The 22,484-nt window shown below is 41.7% G+C and overlaps 2 protein-coding genes across 2 annotated transcripts in view; one reads left to right on the top strand and one right to left on the bottom strand.

The window, feature by feature from the left end:
• necab1 (N-terminal EF-hand calcium binding protein 1) overlaps positions 1-2,285 on the top strand; it is a 30,791-nt gene extending 28,506 nt beyond the window's left edge. The window contains exons 11-13 of the mRNA XM_071901595.1: positions 735-812; positions 1,639-1,730; positions 2,257-2,285. Coding sequence (XP_071757696.1) covers positions 735-812; positions 1,639-1,730; positions 2,257-2,285 — 199 coding nt within the window. The remainder of the gene's footprint in view (positions 1-734; positions 813-1,638; positions 1,731-2,256) is intronic.
• Positions 2,286-5,968: 3,683 nt separating this feature from the next.
• On the bottom strand, positions 5,969-21,475 carry pip4p2 (phosphatidylinositol-4,5-bisphosphate 4-phosphatase 2). The gene is made up of 7 exons (XM_071901557.2): positions 21,303-21,475; positions 14,406-14,554; positions 12,262-12,368; positions 11,708-11,831; positions 10,053-10,105; positions 8,179-8,269; positions 5,969-7,503 (listed from the first exon to the last, which is right to left on the bottom strand). Exons 1-7 carry the CDS (start codon positions 21,406-21,408, stop codon positions 7,360-7,362), a joined length of 774 nt encoding a protein of 257 aa, XP_071757658.1. The 5' UTR covers positions 21,409-21,475; the 3' UTR covers positions 5,969-7,359.
• Between the last annotated feature and the right edge of the window lie 1,009 nt (positions 21,476-22,484).

The following is a 22,484-nucleotide window of genomic DNA, read 5'->3' as shown; positions in this document are numbered from 1 at the left end:
GTATCCGTCTTTTTTTTTTATATGTATTACATTAGCAGCCTAGAGCTCAAAGTCTCTAAGTGGCATTTGGGGTCAAAATAATGAGTTATATCAAATTAAATTTCTTAATGAGATCATGACCAAAACTGATTCAGGAAAACATCAAAATTTAAACTGAGCTTCAATGAAATGGAAGAATTTTGGCTCTCCTGTAAAATTATTCAAAACCAAGTTACGCCCTGGGTTCCAGCCTTCATTACTATATCACACCATACTCTGGTGTATCCATAGATGAAGGAGCATTTGCATTTTTTTCCCCTCCAGCCATAGTTTGAAGCTCTGTTGTATTTTTCCTATCCCTCTCTCCAGCTGACTCGTTGACCCTCTCTGAGCCTCAGCGCCGGGCGGAAGAGACTGAATCACTCACACATTAACAGCTGCTTTGGTTTCTCAGACAAGATACAGTAGCCTAAAGGACGGGATGACATTTAGAGCTTTGTCATGACCAATTCTCTAAATAACCAGTCATGTTTGTTTACTTGTTTTCAATTACTAGTGAGACTAAAACCCGTGACAAGACAATTCATAACCGCAGCTTGAGGGTGAAGCCATTGACGAGAGTTTTTGACAAATTTACATTGGCTGCACCCAGTCGGAGCGTGGAGTTCAAACAGAAAGAGTGTATTTAGGGACATGACGTACTGCCCTAATTAGTGATTGCGTGACTTGTGCACTCTCGTTTTACATTTTTGCAGCATCGCAGTGCAGCGGCTGGCAAATGAATCACGCTTCATTCTCTATGAATTCTGGGAGCACAACAATGTGTGGAAGAAGTAAGTATTCGCCTGCTCCATATGCATCATGAGCGCCGGACTAATGCACCATGGCAGGTTCAAATAAAGCCCAATTTATTTCCTCACGTACGGCTTGGGCTCACTGAGAAAGGTCTGGTTCACACAGTATTCATTGTGCTCTGTGTAGGTTAATGAGACGAGTGGGAATAGGAGGGGTGTTATGAGATGTAATGTCAACGGGAACAAAAATGTAGGGAAGAATATATGGGTGAAATTAGGGCTGCACAATTACAGCTAATTGATGATTATGATGATATGATAATTCAGATTATTTTCCAAGATATTGTTTAGTCTTTATTAGTCTTGATGATGGACACTTTATGTGTCTTATGTCAACATAATGTCTGTTTCAACTGTAGCGGACATTGTAAATTAAATGAAATGTTTCAATACTGTAAGCACATACTCTATTAACTGTGCAACTGCAATGGCAGTATATGATTATACATAATTAATTGTGCAGCCTTATAGAAATAGAATCTTCTGCTTAGAGTTTCTTAAAGGAACAGTACAACATATTCAATCGCTTTTCAATAATACTGTACTGTCCCATAGATTGTCATGTTCCAAGACTGGCAATAGGGGAAGATTTCTACTGTGGCTGGAGTTTTATTTAATCCTTATTCAACCTAGAAAGTTGACTTATAACGTATTGTTATTTACAACAGCAGCCTAGGAGAATAGTGGCAGGGAGAGGGAGGGTTACACAGTATGTGTGTGTGTAAGTCATTCCAGTAGGCTGCCATCTTTATGCACCTTGTCCATTAGCAGTGAGTGAAACTTTCCCCCGCTCTCCTCTGCCCAGTCACCTGCAGACCAACTACAGTAAGACCTTCCAGAGGGGGAACGTGGACTTCCTGGAAACTCCTGAGATCATAACTACCATGCTGGTTCCTGGTAGGCCATCCATAGCTCATTATGTCTAATGCATAACCACTGTAACTACCACAGATTAACTAGGTTTGTCACTAGATTTGCCTTACTTTTTCTCCCTAAAATGTAATAAACTCATTCTGATTCTTCCATCTTCTCAGAATCAAATCCAACATGTTAGACTTTCACTCCTCTTTATTTGTAATACGTCTGATTTTATCCTTATTGATTGTGTGTTATTCTGTGCTCATGTTGTAATCAGTTGGTTATGTGTGATTATTGTAATCAGTTGAACTTATCTCTACCTTGCAAGCATCATTCCCCACTTGTATGTAACCACCTACACAGGTTTTGATTCTGAGCAGGGGGCAGTCTTGAATGCATTTGTCATTGTACACACACATACACACACACACATGCATACAGAATAGACACACTGACACGCTCAGTACTCGCTCAATGTCTAATTGATTGGGGTCATTGTGTGGGGTCAGTGAATCGTTTTTTTTCTCTCTCTTCCCTGCACCTCCTCACCTCTCCCCTCCCACAGCCTCATGGTGGGTCCTCAACAACAACTGAAAGTGGACTGGCACCCTTGAGGAGCGGGCAATGGGCCGCATCGCCCATGGGTGCAGACCGGTCAGACAGCAAAGAGTCACCTGTTAACAGTGGGATTAGGAAGTCCACGGCGGCACACACACACTCACACTAACGTCAACTTGTGAAGTCATGGTGAATAGTTTCAGTTTATGACCTCCATGTTCCTTCATAGTTAGGTGGTAGCAGTAATAGCCCGCGTGTGTGTTTGTTTATACTCCTAGAAGACCTTGACGTTCTAAAGCAATGACCTCATCAGACGGGGACCGAGTCTGGTGATTTGACATCATCACTGTGTTTGACGTTACATCATCCGCAGCCCAGGGTAGTTTGTGGACGTATGGGAACTCGAGCGTGCTGTGAATGGCGTCCTGTTGCACAGTTTGTATGTGTGTGTGTGTGTGTGTGTGTATGTAAATGAATGAGAGGGAGATATGATTTTATTTGTTTGTTTGTAGCAGCTCTGGGGGAGCTCAACCAAGTGAACCATTATTCTGTTGTTACTGTATTTAATGTGTCAAATCGGGGTAATAATCTGTTGGTCATAAATAAAGATGATATATTGTTGTGTATGCCATGCGTATCTCTTCCTCACTCTTTATGTAGGAATACAGCAGCTGCATTGCAGTGAAGCTTGAATTTCACTTTGGGAATTTAATTTTAATAATCAGTAGTCTGTGCTTCCATTATTGCCTCCACCATGCAGGTTACGTCTTCGCCCCAGTTCATTTGTCTGTCTGTCTGTCTGTCTGTCTGTCTGTCTGTCAGCAGGATATCTCACAAACTTAGAGACAGATTTCCATGAAATTTGGTGGACAGATCGGCCTTGAGCCAAGGAACAATTCATTAAATTTTGGTGGTGATCTGGATCTGGGATTTCTGCCATTAGCCAATTATTGTTTTTTTAGCCATAACTACAAAAACAACGAGGATAGAGACTTGATTCCAAATGTTTGGGAATGTTTTCAGGGTCAAAAATCACTTTAACTGAACTTATATAACTTAAGTAATAGGAATGATGTATTTGGGTGTAACAACAGGTTGGAGAATTGTTCCATGTTGACAGTGGTGCCTTCTAGTTATTTCTTATCTTGACATTGAGACTGGTGCAAACACATACACACACGTATAGACACACACACATACATACATACACGCACACACACTGGAAGGCAGAAAAGCTGGCTTCCAGCAAGGTGTTTTTCAAATGATTACAAATGCCACCCCCTTGTGGATAGACACCAGTATTAGAGCTGCAGTAGAGACTTCTGCCTAGAATTATTTTGGCTTGTGCATTGGACAGGAAAAAAGTAAAATTGGTGACCACTGATTAATTGTTAATTAAATAGTTTATATGAATGATTTATTGCACACATCATAAACTAAGTTGTAATGCTAATCACATAGGTAAAATATTAAATCTGAGATACAAGAGTTTTATTCCAAGATGAGATATCCACCATATGAAAAAAATGGACACAGACTCTCACAAAATGACTGCTGGCATGAAAATAAATCATGTTACTGGTTACAAATGTCATTTTAAGACTTATGTTGATAAAATAGTTATGGTTTATGGTATTAAGATTTGAATCGCCTGTTTTTGAAATAGTGACTGATGAGTTTCATGTTGCCAAAATTCTTCCAGAATGAATATGAAACCCTTCAGTCCAAATGCCTTTAGGCTTCAGACACTGTCAATGATGATAGAAGAGATGAAAAGACTTCATCACATACTGTAATAATGAGATTCTGTGGGCAGCATATGCTCCTCTGATGTTTCATGTATGAAGTAGAATCCATATTCACACAGAATATCTGAGTCTGTGTAAATTAGTTATGTCTGCAGCGCCACTGGTCTCACTGTGTTCACTCTTTCCATTATTTGTTAAAGCAATGGTAGGCATTTAATGGTTTATATGTAATGGATCACAGAAACCGGTAGCGCTTTGAATGACAGGAAACACAGTGAGGTAGTCAGATTACAGATAGTTAAAAAAAAAAAAAACACTAGGGGATAAGGCTACTTGTTGGATTATTCAGAAACATACATTAAGGACTGAGATTATAGATATTCACATAATTACACTTAAAATAATGTTTGATCATAATTGTAAATGACTGAACTATTCCTACAAATTACAATCTGTAAATACATTGTTTGTTTTACTGCACTTCTATAGATTTGGAAGCAAAATAAACCAAAAGTATTAGTATTAGTTGTAGTATTCAAGATGTAATCCAGTATTAATCCATAATCTGTAACATATAACATTTGGATTGTAAGCAGACCTTTCAGCTCTGGCGCTTGATGAAGAGGCGACAGATGGAGGAAGGCAGGGTGTGATTTGTGGGGGGTGAGAGGATATATTATCCCCCATGCCCATGAAAATTACACAACACATCCCATTAACTGTTGAAATTAGACCAAACTGGGGAAAACGACAGTTTAACTGCCCACCACCCACTTTTGGACCAGGGAGAGGAATGATGGAATAACAGTGACACCTTTGAACCAGAAGATTGTAAGTGATGTTTTGCTTTTACTGAAAACCTATTGCTGTAATCAAGACTAAAGCTAAATTAGACAACAAATATTTTCAGGAGTCTTCAGAGTAGTTGGTCAGAAGGTACCAATCCCAAGTACATGATTAGAGAAAGATGAAGAATGTTTTTTCCTACTCTGTATCCAGGTTCAGACTAAAACATAAGGCTCTACTTAAAGTCTATGGGGTCATTTTATGATGATAATTAAGAAAATCTTAACAAATGATACTAATGGGCATTTGGCCATGGTTTAAGCCTTGTCCTATAGGCTAAAATATTCTTCTCAATGGAAATTTTCTTTGAAAATTGTAAAAATGTCAGCAGCGTTATTCAGGACAAATCCACACCTCCTAAAATAAAGTCGCAGGTTCAATGGCAGCATTTCATATAATGAACAGGCTTGTCTCCCAGACTACATAGGTTGTGAAAACACAGGAGCCCAGGGAGCAGATTGTCCTTCACAGCTCACATTGCCCTTCATGGACTCTGCACATATCAAGGACACAGCTACTGCTGGAGATGGGGGTTTGTGTTGTGATTTAATAGGATATCATCCAGCCAATGCCAGCATATGGCTTCACTTTAGCACTTTGAATTCATTGCAGATTAAGTAATACTTCAATGTTATGCTGTCGAAATGGCTTTGAGTGATGTTTGTGATGTTCACCTTGATCCATTGTGCATAAAAACAAAAGAGATAGTTGTTCTCTCTGGCTAATCACATGTGAGGTTTTCTCAGAATGTTTTGTAATCCTGTGCTGCCTCTTTGAACAGTGCACTGCTCACAACTGTGCAATTAGTTGTTCAACACAATGTTGCCAGTATCTCACAATGACAAGATAAAGAACAATGCACTGTAAAGCAATGCTGTGAGACAATTTGACCCACAAACAAACTCAAATGTATAATAAGGGATGTGTTGTGTTGATGTGAACAACTAAACTGGCAACTAAACCTGAGCTATACAGCTGCAGGCATTGTTTTCCCTTGGATGTCATCCAGCTTGTTTGGACCTTGGAGTCATACGCCTATATAAAAATCACCTTTAACAATCTGTCAAGTCGAAACATGATCACAACCAACAACCACACTGTACAACGTGAACATTTTTTGCATTTTATTGATAAATTATCATTTTTAAAAAGACCCAAGAGCCATCTTTTCCTTCCACCTCTCGCTACCGTTTTCCAAGTATTCAATTTGAACTATGTACAAAGAGTATTTTTTTATTATTATTTTCTGTTTCATCATCATCACATTCAGAACAAGGTTAGAAGTTGGAACTGTGCCCACTGGTCAAGGTCAAGAGACAGGATGCTGAGTTAGCCTATAGCGATGCTAGCTAGCACAGAATTCACTGGAGGTCAGAGACGGGCGAGAAGCGCAGGAGGGGTTACATTCTAAATCACAGGTAGGAGGAGCTAAGGGCAAGACAGGAACATCGTACGCTTCAGCTACCTTATGAACTGAAAAAAACAACCTCAGTGACAGAACATAAAGAAGTTACCATGCAAATGTGAGTCACCATGTTTGGGGATGATTTTCTGCCAGTGAGAAGGCAACATAAATGCAGTGAAGAACACAAGGAGGAGGATAAAAATAACTAAAATAAAAGGGTTATTGCTCTAGTGGGTTAAAAGCAGCATGGCACGAAAAAGTTGAACACCTTGACAGAAACAAGCTCCTTTTGATCAGACGCTCTTGTTGACTAATACTGGGCAGCAACATTGGCACACATGGGTATTTAAGGACGATTTCTCTTAAAAGTTGATCATTTCAAGAATTAAAATCATATAGCAATACTATGTTGTCAGTGTACACAGGCAAGGTAAATGGTTACAATACAGTATGGATATGCAGCTTTTTGTAGCTGGGGTTAAACTAGCAGCAAAACAACACATACAATTGCATATAATCGTAGTGCAATGGGCAAATTGTTCTTAGGAGGTCGTCTCATTTTGGTCTGGTCGGTAACAAAATGCAGAACATCAAATGGGCACCATCATGTCCGTCAGGCTGCTGAGAAACTGTGGCCCAGAGAGACCAAATCCAACCAGTTTGCTTAACTAGCGATCTTAAATCAGCATTGGAACCAGGTTGATATATGCCATTCATTTTCCATATCACATAAAGAAAAATCACATTTTATGAGTTAGCACACCAATTCATGCAGGTTCTTGATTCTGAATTTTGGAGGATTTCTGCAAAACCTGGGTAGGATTTGAGTCCTTGTGGACCAGGAGGGGACTGACCGACATAGGGTTTGTTCAGCGAATCAGAACTCTCCAAAACTTTCCAGGCAGAAACACAACATATTCCTCCAACACGCTCCCCGCAGCAGACAACAACACACATTCACATCTTTCCAACACATTCCTGTCCAGACATTCTGCACAAGTTCGGCTCCGCTGAACACGACCCGTTTGAAATCTGAACAAGATGAAAAAACTAAAAGTGGGGTTTGTTTTTCCAGCCGTGCAAGGCCGAGCCGAGCCGGGCCGGGCCCACCCTAGGCGAAGCTATTCTCCGGGTAGCTGACTTTGATAGCCCCCCAGTAGCAGGCCCGTATCAGACAGATGAGTCCCAGCAGGTAGGCGAACGCCCAGGACACATAGGTGGCATTGTAACGACTGGCGAAGTCCCGAGTGCCCACCTGTTGACACAGAAGAGAGTGTGTGTGTGTGTGTGTGTGTGTGTGTGTGTGTGTGTGTGTGTGTGTGTGAGAGAGAGAGAGAAAGAGAAATAGTAAACACCGAACAAAAAAATATTGATTATATACTTTCATTCATCAGAATAATCAATGACATTTTCATTTAATTTCACCAGAGAGGGATCAACAAAATTAGGACCTTATTCTTTATTATATTTCATTGTATTGTATTATTTTACACCTCCTGCTAACCAGAATAGAACACAACTCAATCAATGAAATCTGTTGCAGACAGAACAAATGAGCGTTGTGTTCTGCTCGATTGAAAATGCATAGTACACTTCATAATATCAATCACTGATCATCTTAATCCAAAATGTCAAGGAAAAATGACAAACACAGGGAAGAAACTGCAACAAACTCAGTCACCTTCAATCACTGTAATCCTATGAAATCATTAACAAGCGATTATGATTCTAATATGATTATACCGAATTGTGAAAGTCTTATATGACTCTGATACAGAGTGAACGACTGAACAATATGGGGTTGTTTGAAGGAAATGTTTAGTGAAGTGTTTAGTGTTCAGGGCAGCCAGTCTAAATACAGTATTTGTAGTGGTTTAATGGGCCAAGGTGCAAAGCCACACAAAATAAACAAGAGAGACGCAGTACTTACTGTTAAACCCACTCCGATGAAAATGCAGATCATTCCTACGGTTATATAAGCGCAACAGCGCCTCCTAGGGAGCGCACTGCCAACAGATGATCTGCAGATGGAGATCAGCAGATGGAGCAAAAAGGGAAAGAAGGGTTAGTGTGTGAGGAGACACACACACACACACACACACACACACACACACACACACACACACACACACACACACACAGGAGACAAACAGAAAGAGACGTAAATGTGAAACATGTTAACATTTATTCAGTCATGGGGATTTCAGACCTGCAGCCTAATCAACAGCCACAACCAATGGACTTGACATAAATATCAGTCATTCAAATCTTAGTTTTAGCATGTACAACCCCTTTAAGTCTTCAGTGCATTTCCCCAGTGATCTCACTCCAGGAGGAGCTGTACTAGGCACCCCGGCAATCTCGTGAGGTAAAAATCTCTCACTGCCCCTTTTAAGTTATAGATGAAAGCGCCGAAGGCCAGTCACATGTGCAGCTCCTCTCTCTTGAATTCCACCTAGACTCCATACATACTAACAGCTGCCCTTAAGCACCAGGCTAGCATCAGTTCTTACTTCCCCAATACTTTACTTTACTCCCCAGCTCCCCCTCTTAGCTCTCACATGCCTCTCATGTGACCGGACTCAAGCATTCTTCAGGAATCACTGGTATTCAGATGGCTTAGGGTTGCCTAATCTCCCCATTTGTTACTTTCTCCTTCTTGGACAATCTCTTCTCCTGCCTTCACATTTTTTCCTCTTTTCCTCGTTGTGTCTCATTTTCCAGGGCCAGAGGTGCACTGGATTTCTCTTGCCGCGCAATTAAAACAGCCACAAAACAGGCCCATCACTTGCAAACAGGATTAATCACGCGCCCCTCAAGTTTTTCCAAAAACCAAACTACCGTAACCTGCTAGAGTAATTGCAGGGGATTTTCCTCTGAGAAAATCCTACTGTACCACAGGTGTCAGTTGCATATAAACATTAGGGAAAAATATATCAAATGACACCACACTACCTCAACTATCCACTGTGTTTATTACGAGAGAGAGTGAGAGGGTGAAGGGAAGAGATTCAACACTTTCCTGCAAAATTAACCAAAAATGCTGGAGGATAGAAACAGAGATAAAGACAGAGGTAGAGACAGACAGAGATTGACAGACAGAGATAGAGATAGGCAGTTTGTTGACTTTGCTGCTCTAGTTACATATCCCCTACTATCCTTTGGTTATTCTCCGGCACACACCTTTAAACGCCATTCCTCCACTCCTCGACCCTGTCGACCCCACGCCCCCACGCCCCATCTGGATTACTTGTTGCATATTGAGGCCAGGCTCGGTCCTGTATCACTAATTCCAGTCACACGTCTAGATTAGCCTCCATAACCTTCCCTCCCAAAATCCACAAAGCCTATGGCCAAACCTCCACAACTGGGATTCTGACTACACTGAATTTATACATGAAGCAATCGCTCAGAAACTACTCCTTAAGGTTTGGTTCTTTGGTGGAACTAACAAGAACCAGACAGCTGTGAGTTAGAGTAGTTTGACCTATGAGAAGCTCGCTTATACCCATCCAGCTCTACCAGCAAGGCTGGGGTCAAGTCACTTTCAGTTCCAATACTTTTAACAATTTGTTTTAACAATGAAAAGCTTGTTATCATAAAATGCTTTCATAAAATTTCTAAGAAACTCTTTATCTAAAGATTGAAAATGAATGCTGTAACATTAGAAAATGAACTGCAGTTAAAATGTACATTTTAAAGCGCTCAAGTAAAAAGTGTATTGTGAGGATGAGTGGGGAGAGAATATGTTGTGGTTCACTGTGTAATGTTACAGTATGTTCACTGGAGGTTTGATGGACTCACATTTTTTTGCAGTGGGGGCATTTGGCTAGCGTGTTAAACCGGAGCTCCATCCACTGTGAGGGAACAGAAAAGAAGAGCAATGTTAACAAGCTACAGAGGGGCACACACACACATTCACACATACACACACACACACACACACACACACACACAGAAATGTTAAACACTAAATTCTACTCTACTTTAAGGAGAATCAGCACAAGACTTATTGGCAATGATTTTATCAGTTATGATGCTTTACAAGTTCTAAATCTATTTCTAACTCCTGTATTAATGAAGGTATCAAAGGGTTGGAATAAGTATAGGGTTAATTTAGCACCTAAAACTACCCATTACAATATGTTAGCTGGGGTTGTCAATATACAATATTGTTTCACCAAGGGCTCTGATGTTAACAAAGTGTTAATGAAAATGTTTTTCCCATCACAGATCAGCATAATGAAAGTTCTTATTGACACAAGTTAAATATGTAGCTTTTGACACCTGGCTTCAAAGCGTACTGGCTCATAAGAGACATTTTTGCAGTGCAAAAAAGTAACACTGACCTCTGAATTCTAGCCAACTAAGGCCAAATCACCACTAGATTCAAAGCCAAATTTATCTGTTAAATATCAAAAGCATCTCTCTTTGGCTGAGGCTCTCTTCAAAGCCAGATGTGTAAAAAGCCATATTATCACCAGTGCAAATAAGGCAGCAGATTCAATAAGACCAGGGTTAGGCTGTTGTTAATATGTCCACCAATATGGCCAGCTGTCTCAACCTGTTGTTGGGCTGGGGGAGAGCCATCGCTGGGGAGGCCAGAGAGTGGCTGGGATGACCTGGCGTCCTCACTGCCCTACAGACGCCACAAGCAACAACGCGCACGTTAAGAGGACAGTACCACCGCTTTTGACATGCGAGTCCTGTTACCTCAGACAGAGTTAATGCCCCAGGTCAGTGTTCAGCATCTTTTAACATTACTGAGATACTTGGCAGGCTTTTGTATTTATTCATTAAGGTCATGAGAGAAAAGATGCTAAACAACAGTCTGAGGTATTAACCCCAACCAAGGTGAGTATAACATGTCGAACATGTCGCATGTCAGAAACGCTGAAAGTATCCTCAACACAGGGTGGCACAGAGTGAGGAAGACGATTTCCATTAAGACGGGTCTAATCTGCAAAAGGCTGGTGTAGTTGAGGGTTAGAAGGGTAAATGGGATTTCTTGTGACCAGGTGTGGCCACAGTGCAATAAAGTGGGACTTGGGGTCTTCCAATGAGCCAGGCAAGGAAGGGTAAATTAAAGCAAATGCATGCCTGCTGTTTGCAAACATCATATTCAGTCAGTCAAAACTCTGCAATGGGATGGAGGCTCTAATTTCAACAAAGCACATGATATATATATACTTCCTTTTTGTGCTTGGCATTGATTGGTATACAAGTCTTCCCTAACACCAGCCCTATGCATATACAACTAGCTATGCCACCCAGAACTACAGAACCACTTTGCTATCCCCTACTTACTCCACATGGACAAATACCTTGAGAGAGAGACACTGTGATCTGGCCTGCAAGATGATTTATTTATGCACATACGAACAACAGCACAGCAACAAAATCCTACATGGGGCAAGTCTGTGATTGGTTAGGCTGGCTGTGTGGGCGGGCTTACGTACTAGGAAGGTGTTGCCACAGTGACCACAGACCACCCTCATCCCCTCCGGCTGGACGGGCAGCGCCGGCTGGGCGGGCTGCTCCTCCGGGATCACCATCACCGGGCTCAGGTTGATGATGCGTCTGCTGTGGGAGGGGCGAGGAGAGACACAGGCTTATGATGGGAGCCCAGCCAAAAACAGGAGTGCAATACTTTTTGAATACTTTAAAAAAATGTACAAATATGATAAGTGCTTGATGTAGCTTGAGTTGCAAACAATGTATACTTTTTTTTTGTAATTCTGACAAAATTTAGGTGTCTGGCAAGATATAGCAATACAATATATATCAAGCACAACTCAACTACATCAAATAGTTTCGAATATATTAAATATATATTAAATTTATACTGAAAATGATTTTTGATGTGATCCAACATTTTTTCACAACCTGAACTTTGGCTTTGGATAAGAGGTAATGACACAGCAATTCTGAAATAACAACTTTCTAGAAGAACATCTCATTGTATAAAACAGCCTGAAGCTGTACTTCTGTCTGCCTGCTGTCTCCCACCTACCAGTTGGGTCGAGGACATCCTATCCTCCTGGACGTGTCTTTACAGATGAGCAGGCAGTTACAGGGACACCTCACATACTTCTTCCCTGTGGGAGGGTTCTTGATGGGCTGGAGGACGACGGCATATAAACATCAGCACACTGGAAACTTCCAATACGGTACAAAACACAAACAAAGCCATGAAAGAGGCAAGCGGAGAACAATATTGATTAAAGATACTTGGGAGCCCACTGTAGTGTCGACACAGCAGAGCCAGACTTCAGAACTAACTGCATGGATAAAACACTGTGCAAAATGGACTGCTTTGCCTCTAATATATGAAATAAACTGTATATTTTGTTTACCCATGGAGTTTAGGTTTTCATTGTTAATATTACACACAATTATTTGATATGCTTGATCATATGACCTCTGTCAAATACTGCATTTAATTTATCATTCATTTCAGAGGCATTTTCAAAAAACAACACAGTGTTGCATTTTCACAATAACTTCGCACCTACTTATAGGTGATCTGATAAAAAGTAATGGGTGTGCTGTAAACAGTGCTGAGTCATCGTGGCTGTTGAGTCAAGTCCAGGCTGTTTGTGTCTAGATGCAGTGGCAAGCCAGTGGCAGCAACTGTTACTGCTAATTGGCCAGGCTGCAATTGATCCAATCCCCCTCAGCTGAGCACTGGACTGAGAAAAACTCTTAAATTTCAGATATCAAGAATTACAACAACTGTGCTTGCTGCACTCATGCTGTGAGTTGAGACACATTTACGGCCAATGATTTAGTTTAGTTTAGCACAGTCTAGGCTGGAATTGGACTGTACTGTGTCTATGCATAGACATGGATCACAGGATGCATGATGCATATTGCACTTGCTGTGCAATGCACTGGCTGCATTGTCTGGTGAACCCGACCTAACATGAGGTGCGACACTTCGACCAGTATAATGTAATGTAGTAAGCCTATATGTAATACTCTGGCTGTGTTGGTGGATAAGCACCATTAAGCAGCCAATGGGAGTGGCATTCCCTGCCCCTGTCTTTGTGACTGTATTAACGACAGCCATCCATCCCTGTTCTCCTCCTCCAGGACAGTAAGTCTGCGTCTGCCACCAGCTCCACTGACGGCTCTATCACAGCACTCAGTTACTCAGGCTGGGACACAGGCAATGTTTCAATTCCAGTCACAGGGAGCAGTTATCACTGGACTGAATGATAGATATCTAGATCAGTGTCACTCAGCATTTGGCTACAGGAAGATGAAAAATAGGCAGGAACAGTTTGTATCTGGATGAAGTTAAAGGTTTTCACTGTTGGCCATTGTTTGAAAAATTATGTGTCCGATGACACAACATAACAGCCTGATAATGTGACACTTAATTGATCCCATGGGGAAATTCTCTTGTCACTTGCCCCCTCCACAGCAGGTCAGTTTCAGCAACAGAACAGCAACCCTGGAGCGGGTAGGGATTCAGTGTCTTGCTCAAGGACACTTCAGCAGGGTGGAGGCTTGCTGACACAAGGGCTTGAACCTGGTCCTCAGGTTGAAGGAGGGTCTCTCAAACAACTAGACTGTCCTGCTGTTTCACATGGACACGAGGCCCATGGGGGCTATATATATTCAGTTGGATTAAATTATGGCTAATTTGAACTACAGTATAGCACTACCAGGTATGTAAATAATGAGCTCAAGTCAGTCCTAAAGGTATAGGGTTAGGCAGGGAGATTAAAAGAGCAGAAACACTGATATTTTACCCACAATCCACCTGCTGTGGTCACTGAAGCATTGCCTGAACTCTGACCCTGACTGGTGGTCAGAGTGTATGTAAAGCTTTCAAGGAGGAGATACAGCTGGCCATGGCTGTCACACTTGGAAATGTGTGTGTGTGCATGAGTGAGTGAGTGAGTGAGTGAGTGAGTGAGTGAGTGAGTGAGTGAGTGAGTGAAAAAAAGACCAAGAAGGAGAGGAGAGGAGAGGAGAGGAGGAATGACAAGCAGCTCAAGGAAAATGAAAAGAGCTTCATGGCTGGCATGAAACAGAAGACTAAATGCCTTCACTCAACCTGACAGTAACAAAATTACAACTCTGTGATGTCAACACAAAAGATGGTTTGTTAAGCTGTCACCCCCGTCGATAACGGCCCCCCCTCACCGTAGCTTCGTTGCAGACGGTGCACTTGACCACGTGCTGATGCAGCTTGCCGTCCAGGTTGATGAGTGACTGGCATACGCGGCAGTTGATGACGGGCACACCGCCGGCGTCGGGGCTGGCGATGGCTGTGTAGGGAGGAGGTAGTTCGGCTTTGAGAAAGGGGGGGAGCAAAGGACACAACACACAGCGAGCTGTTAATCACATGCAGACAACATGCATCTGTATAGCTTCATCATCCACATGTCCAGTCTAGTCTAGTCTAGTCTAGTCTAGTTCAGTTATATAGCCCTTTATCACAAGCATGTCTCAAAGGGCTTTACATACCAATGTGGATTTTCACATCTTGTAAGCAGCTAAAATCTAGTTTTGAATCTAGCACCATACCTCTAGTGGAGGTCATTGAACCAAAGCTAAATTCAAAGGCAGATTGTGCCTGTTTTCACTACAGAAAAGAACCTCAGATGAGGAAAAACTGTTTTTTTACTCCTGTGATATTACTATTACTACTATTCTGATACTAATTCTAATACTATTCTATACAGTTGAACCTCCAAAATTCACAGCTATGTTGTTAGTAAAATGCATGGATGGATGAAATAGATTGAAATGTGGGGTCAACATGGTTCTGCTGTCATGTTTTCCATAGTATTTAGTGATTTGGGGATATGTATATTGTAGCTGGGGGCACTAGCATGGCAGAGGTCTTGTTGGCATGTGTGTGCTGTATTCAGGTCAGTGATTTCATTTGAATACACTGGAAATTGTGTACAACAGCAGAATAACATAACTACAAGATGATCTAAGATCGCTAGAGCTTCTTCGAGGAATACAATGTCGCATTTCAGAAAATGATGTTCTACTTATGTTAACTCATGTATGTGCAGTGATGGCTGGAGGGATCAAAAACTGTTTCAGGAAAAACATTGATGGCATCGCAAATGTTCAGTAGGAGCAGCCACATGTTTGTATGTTCAGGTTATACAAAGTAGGAAATAGTAAAATAACATAATCAAAGAAAGAATCATTTAACTTGTCATAGCTAACAGGGCTTCCCACTCTTAACCGTTGAAATAAGAGCAACTATCCAGACCAATCTACTTTTCCCAAACACACAAATGTCATTCATTCAATCCATTATTGACTATTACAACCTGGCAAAAGATCACTCCCCGCCTGGGAAACAAGGGAAATGTCTTGAATGACCCTATTTGAAATTATGTCCCATGACTAAGTCAGTACTTGCTCTTCATTCATGGTGTCAAGCTGAACTACTGCCCATACAGGGTGCAAACCCATGACAGCCAGTCTACGGCTCTGATTGATGCAACATGTGACTCTTTCCTATTTGTCAGAAGCCATGTACCACTCTGAATGTTCAAGAAAGAAACAATGACCCCTTTTAAATACACCAAAACGATGGAGTAAAATCCACTGACTGCCAAACTAGAGACAAATTATACTTGTAACTTATTAGGCTATTGGCAGATACAGAACTGCTCACTGCAAGCGTCACAAAATGCAACAGTTATCCATGAGATTATTATAGTTTTGTAGGTTTTAATGTTGAACTGGAGACTATACACAGATTGAATATATCATCAATAATTTGTGTCTGTTGCATGAGGAATTGTGGCATGAGTTGGCTGGGCAGATAAAGTAAAAACTTGTCTCCAATAATGTGCCTAATAAATAAATACCGGGCCATTTTTGCTGTGAAAGCACAGAAATGCCTGGGCTACTGATGAGAGTGTTATTGTACTCACTTTAAACAAATCTATAAAAATCTATCAACTTGACCAAATGGCTGGCCTTTACAAACTGAAACAATTCCTCCATGCTTGAACTAAATGTGGGAGTGAAAAAAAAACTACAGTAGCTACTCAAATGAACTATGTACTGTTTAATCCCACATTAACCTTGTGTAATTAGTCTACATTCCATGTTTTTTTCCAGGGGTTTTAACACACTTAATCCATGGACTTGCACCAGCCACTTGAATACTTTTACTACTAGTAGTAGTAGTAGTATTAATGTAACTAGCATACTTCATGTTCTGTACGTACAAGTCTTCTGGTTGTTCCCACTCCTGCCTGCCCTCACTTAAACTCTCTCCACCCCTTGCTCTCATACTGTTAGTCTCTTTCATACATGCTCTCTACCGCTCTCATATTCACACTTCACCCCTCTCCCTCACAGTCTCTTCTCCTCCTTGTATAATGAGCTACTGCAGATTAGGCTCTTCAGCTACAGTCTACTTGAACCACAGGACTGTCTGTCACAAAGAGAGTGACCATTAGTGGAGCGATGAGGTCATGCAGCTGAAACTAACAAGCTGGGCCAATGATATTCTCTCCTCTTTCGTCTTCATCAATTCACTCAACCTTTTCTTAAATTAACTCATTAATTTGTTCATTCATTCATTCTTTCTTCCTTTGCTCCTTGACCCTGAAAAAAAGTGACAAACTTTCGTACACCATTAAGTGTACATAATGCATTTCAATACTGCACAAATTACTCCCTCAAGTAAATACACATCTATTTATTCAATTTACAAGCAAAACCATGTAAAATGTGTGGCTTCTACCTCAACCAAGGCTAGTCTACACTACAACCGACATCTTACTAACTACATTCTCCATACAATCTAATTACAGGGTTACTACACAAGTCTAACATAGCAGAAAGTCATTGGAGTCCAACAAAATCACTAGGTTAAGCATTATCCCGGACTATCGACCAAACTCAAAGGAGGCTCTTCGCATTACAGCTATCTAATCTCTGCTGACAAACGACCAATTCCCCTCTTGTCTCGCTCTGAACGAGATAATGGGGCAAGTCAACAGGTAAATGCACTTGGCTCCGAGATTCAGTGACACTCAACCGGTTGACGCCACAGGCACAGATGGGACACCCAGTCTCCGTTTGGGCGAGCTTGGCCAGCCTCAGCAGAAACACAACCGGCCCGTGCCAAAGACTGGACGCTCCCACTGTGTCCAGGAACTTGGTGTCTATTGTGGAGAAAGCTGCATTGAGTCACTTTCTACTGGGAAACAGTGATGCATTATTGAGATGATACTTTGGACAGTGTACAATATTTTGTTGAAATATAATTGATTATGCAGCAAGTGTGATGTTTCATGCCTGTTCCACTTTCACAGTAAGTCCAATGCAAAATCTCAGTGTTGAGTGGTCAGTTATGGTTTGTATTACACTACCAGTCAAAAGTTTGGACACACCTGACTGAATGAACTATGATTTTCATTATCTTAAAGCCATTTTGATCTAAAGGCTTATGCTTAAATGCTTGAGATTTGTTTCTTAGACAAATAAAATGTGAAAAATAGTAAGAACAAAGAAAAATGTGTGTGTCCAAACCTTTGACTGGTAGTATATATTCTATTCCATTACATTCTATATAGCACATACAGAAGAACACTGTAGAAGAAAATGCTTATCAACACCATGAATTCAAACACAATCAGCAATTCTTTCTATATTATCTACTACTGGCAGTTAATGTCAAAACAGCCAGAGAGAGGCCTGCCTCCTCCTGTCTGTCCTAATGCTTGGCTGAAACAGAATATAGGAACTATAGGTTTTCACCGGCTGCCTCTGAGCCAGGCGTAAGATGAGAAGGCATTTTACTACAACCACCAGCGCCATCACGGCCATCATCACACCCCGTCTGGCCGGTAGGCTTACTGACCGGCTCAGTGGGTAGCTGATTCGCAGATAGGCTGACTAGCTTGGTTGCCGGCCGGCTGACTGCACAGCTGATTGGCTGGCAGGAGATGAGTAGCTGGCTGACCGGGCGACTAGCTGACTGAGTGACTGGTGGGTTGTGGGTCTGACTGGATGGCTGACTAGCTGGTATGCAGACACCAGCTGCTCAGGATCCTCCAGTGTTCTGTTGTCCTAGGAGACATTTGATACAGTGGGGTACATTGCACAATTGGGGTGGGGTTGGGAAATGTGCATATTCATTAGGGTGGGTCTGACAGGATGAGAGACAGGCAACAAGCCCACCTGTTTGATGCAATAAAAGACTCTTTAAGGTGAACATGTTATTCAACAGGCCATTCCCATGATGCAACGCTGTACAGGATTGGAGTAAATGTTGCAGATTCCTGACCCCACCCTTGGATGACCTTACCCTACTACCTTCCTACTATCCCTGGTTTTAAATGGGATCAAATGTGTATTTTAATAGACTTATGTATATCATTAGAGCGTTGATCACCGCCTATCACTGAAAGTGACTGAGTGAAAGAATCCATGAATCATTGTAAAGAAGAAGACAGCTTTAGATGGGCTTTCACTGCAGCCTATTTGTTCTGCCAAGTATATAAGGCAATGAAATCAAACATAGTGCCTAATAGGGCCGGGCAATATGGTTGAAATCAATATCATGATTATTATAAGGATTTTTTTTTTATATCAATATATATCATGATATGGCTCATGTATGCAAAAACGCATGTTAAATAATTAAATTAATGTTCATCCCACTGAACCGAATGGTAATGTTGTGTGAGGTCAGACAAAACTGAAATTTTCAAATAATATTCCCACTATACCTCATTTTGTCAGAGTTTTTAAATAAAATTTGCTCGTCATCTTCAATTTAGACAGCAGAGTTTTGTGTCACAATATCCCAAAATCACCATATCATCACGATATGATTCCACTGAAAGACGATGAACGATAATATCGACTTATCACCCAGCCCTAGTGCCTAACACGCCATCCAGAGGCACCCAAGGTCGTTGCTCTCCGCCCCACACACCAGCACCCTGGCTTACAACAGATGGTTAGGCAATGGATGAGAGCAGCCTTACTCACTGGAGGGGGAAACAGCGAACAGTGAATCTGCATCATCCTCATAATCAACCTGTTACTGGACTGTGGGGTTTTTCAGTTCTGCTGAGTCAAGCCGGATTGTGAGCAACTTTCTTCATGGAGGTAAAAGAGTGATGATTATTCACTGTGCATTACTGTACTGAAAATATTCAGGACCCTATAAGGCATAGACAGTTTCACAATCATCAGCGTTTACTATTTGACCCACAAAACATCCATTCTACTCTTTTCTATTCCATCCTCGCAAGTCAATTCCTAAATGCAGTTGATATTTGTTCTATTCTGCTGAATAGAAACACATTAGACCCCATTGTTTCAACAGCCCTGTCTGTCTACAGTAAGCAACCATCACAGCCATGACTTTTCAGGAAAACAGCTCAGTAGTTTGTCCCTCTTTTGCTCCCATTAATCCCTCATCACACATTGTTTGATAGGCGATTGTATTCCAACAAACCCAAAGAAACTGGAATTAGCCATAATCCAGGGTGCAGAGAGGGAGGGAGAAACTAGGCCATGAAATATACTGACATTCATTTAGGCTTTGCTCAGCACTGTAACAACCAAACAGAGGCTGTCACTTCATAAACCTCACAGTCCAATGTTTAAGTCTTTATAATTAATCCAGTGGTGAAATATGAATTTTGCAGATTAGACTGCTACAGAACAACAAAATGTTCATTTTCAATGTTTATTTCTTTGACATTAGCCATTTGTCCTTAAATGCTCCTAAAGAGTATTATACAGTCAATGAATCCATTCATTTGCTTAAGAACAAGTTTTGTGGCAAGGAAAAGAAATGCTGTTTGTACAACCCCTTGACAAGCAGCAGGTTCAATCCCCTGCTTGTAAGGGAAAACTCTGTCAACAGCCGATTGTGTCTGAAGCCTGATTTGTTTCAGATTTTATTTATAAGTTAGTTTTGAAATAGTAATCCAGTTGCTAAAACAAGAGACAAAAGACCCACAACACGACTCTTTGTCATGAGAATCTGATCTGAATGTTTTTGTAATTAACATGATGAGGGAACTTTTCTGAGGCTCACCATTCAAGTAAAACTTCAATCTTTAGCTTGCTTTCCGACCTTGCCAGCAAAGCAGACAAGCAGAAGCAGGTGTGATGTATTCCTCCCTTGGGGAGCATACTGCTTCAGATGGCATTTGCTCCTCTGCTACACAACTAAGAATTTGATCAAACCAATTCAGTGGAAAAGCCAGTCTTGACACTTACATCCTACGCCTGCTGGGTGGAAGATTTATGAGATGTAATTGCCGAGGTCTTTCAAGCTCTGCACGCATTTTGGTACTGTAACCTACATTCAAGCTGTTTACTGAGCAAAATGTGGAGTGTGTGTCAGTCTTCAGGCTATGACTGTGCATATTTTGTGTAGTCTGATTAAAGGATATGAATGACTGGATAAAAGCTGCCTTTTAAAAAACAGGCCATCTGCATGACTTTAGGTATTTATTGCTTACAGTCCCACGGATTGCCTCTCGCCCCTCCCCCTAAAAACAGAAATGAGCAATAAACAGACAACATCAAATAGATATGAAAAATATCAATAAGCTGTTTGAATAATGCACACATATTCTATCATGTAGTGCTAATGATTTGGTCCCATCCACAAACAGGACACATCTGGAGGTTTTAGAGATTTGCAGCTGGACACTGCTGGGACAATAGGCTGCTATGTTGCCTTCATCTGCGATGTGCAATTTCTCACCCATCAGTCACCAGCTTGCGACATTACTGGCAACATCACGACTGGTATCATTTTTTGGTGAAGACCCAAACATTACCCGGCCCCAACAAATCGTGATGTAAGCATTTCTGCAGCAAAAACAGAGGGTTGTTATTGTAGGCCCCTTCCCTAACCCACTGCTCTAGTTCTCACAGTGAAGCTCCACCTTTTCCTCATCTGCCGATTGATTTTCCACCGATGCCCTTGCCCGCTGCAATTTATTTACGCACTTACACAAAACATTGCTCAACGCCATACGCCCAAAATGATTCAGCATGCAAGCAGCGGTATGTGTTTACCTCGGGGACTTGAATCCTGCAGGTACGGGGGCGCCGTGGGGGTGACATTCCCGGAGTTGGGAGCCGACAACAGCGGAGATCGCTCGTCCATGCCGTCGGAGGCCATGTCGGTAGCGGCTGCAGCCAAACCGTGCGAACTAACCAGCAGAAACGGTGGCGACTCTCCTGGACCAAGCCTTCCCTCAGCAGAGAGGAGCAGCCAGCGGCTTGTCGGTGCTGAGCTGCTCCAACGCCGGTGACGGCAGCCTGGAGGTGGAGCTCACGGTGTGCGACGTACCCCAAACCCCCTCCCACCCCGACATGTCCTTGGGCATGGGCAGTGCTGCTGTGCTAGGAGTTGTAAAGTGAGATACCACGCATATGGAGATATACTAAATACTCCACATATAGGCCACTGTGGCCCAATTAAGCAATAAGAGACATAAGAGGCACCACTGTAAATGAAGGCCTCGAGTGGCGTATTACTTTTGTAAAACGGTGGTAAAACAACGTAGAGAGCAAATGTTGAAGAAATCTTTTGAAATTGGCAGCAAGTTAGCCTACTCTCAAAACACATTTTTTTTAAACCGTGGATGTGCTTCTGTAAGTCGTGTCCACGTTTAAAAATTATTTTTCTCATGTCACGTAGCGAGCTCCGTAGATGTTATATAGCCCAGTTCTTGAAAACTAGCCAAACAAAGTGGTTGCAAACTATTTCTTACAGCCACTTCGGCTATTTTGTAACGACTTTTAGAACGTTTTCTGTAGTTTAGAACGTGACGCAGCCAATCAGAACTGATCCAGACTTACCCGTTTTACAAGTGCAGACTGGGCCCATCCAAGTTTATGAAAAAGGGCCATCAATTAAACTGTTGTGGGTAATTAATAAATGAATTTATTGAAGTTGTAGGTCTTGCCTGGTGAACACAAATCTGTTTAGTCTAATTTTATTGAAGTAACAGGCTTTGGGTTTTCTCTGTAGGCCTTTTCATCAGCCTCTGAACACATGCACAGGCTTTCCCTTATGAGATTCTGACCCATACTAGAAGTGGTAACTAGATTTTCCTGAGTGAAGTTATTCGCTACTTACACACTAGGTGTCACTGTAGGCTTATATGTGCTGGCTGCTTGAAGGCGCCCCAGGAGTAGAGTTTCAGAATAGCATAACAGAGGGAATGTGACTTGTGTTTTTTTTCTTGCTTT

The sequence above is a fragment of the Centroberyx gerrardi genome, chromosome 19, assembly GCF_048128805.1.
Source record: "Centroberyx gerrardi isolate f3 chromosome 19, fCenGer3.hap1.cur.20231027, whole genome shotgun sequence".
NCBI lineage: Eukaryota > Metazoa > Chordata > Actinopteri > Beryciformes > Berycidae > Centroberyx > Centroberyx gerrardi.
This window is presented reverse-complemented; position numbering and strand designations above follow the sequence as displayed.

Bases quoted from the DNA above. Each gene is read 5' to 3' on its own strand.
- pip4p2 (XM_071901557.2), bottom strand. From the start codon at position 21,408: ATGGCCTCCGACGGCATGGACGAGCGATCTCCGCTGTTGTCGGCTCCC. The intron at 11,832-12,261 runs GTAGGTGGGAGA...CCCCTCCCACAG, and splicing joins GGATGTCCTCGACCCAACTG to CAGACGCATCATCAACCTGA. The intron at 10,106-11,707 runs GTACGTAAGCCC...GTTCCCTCACAG, and splicing joins ACTGTGGCAACACCTTCCTA to TGGATGGAGCTCCGGTTTAA.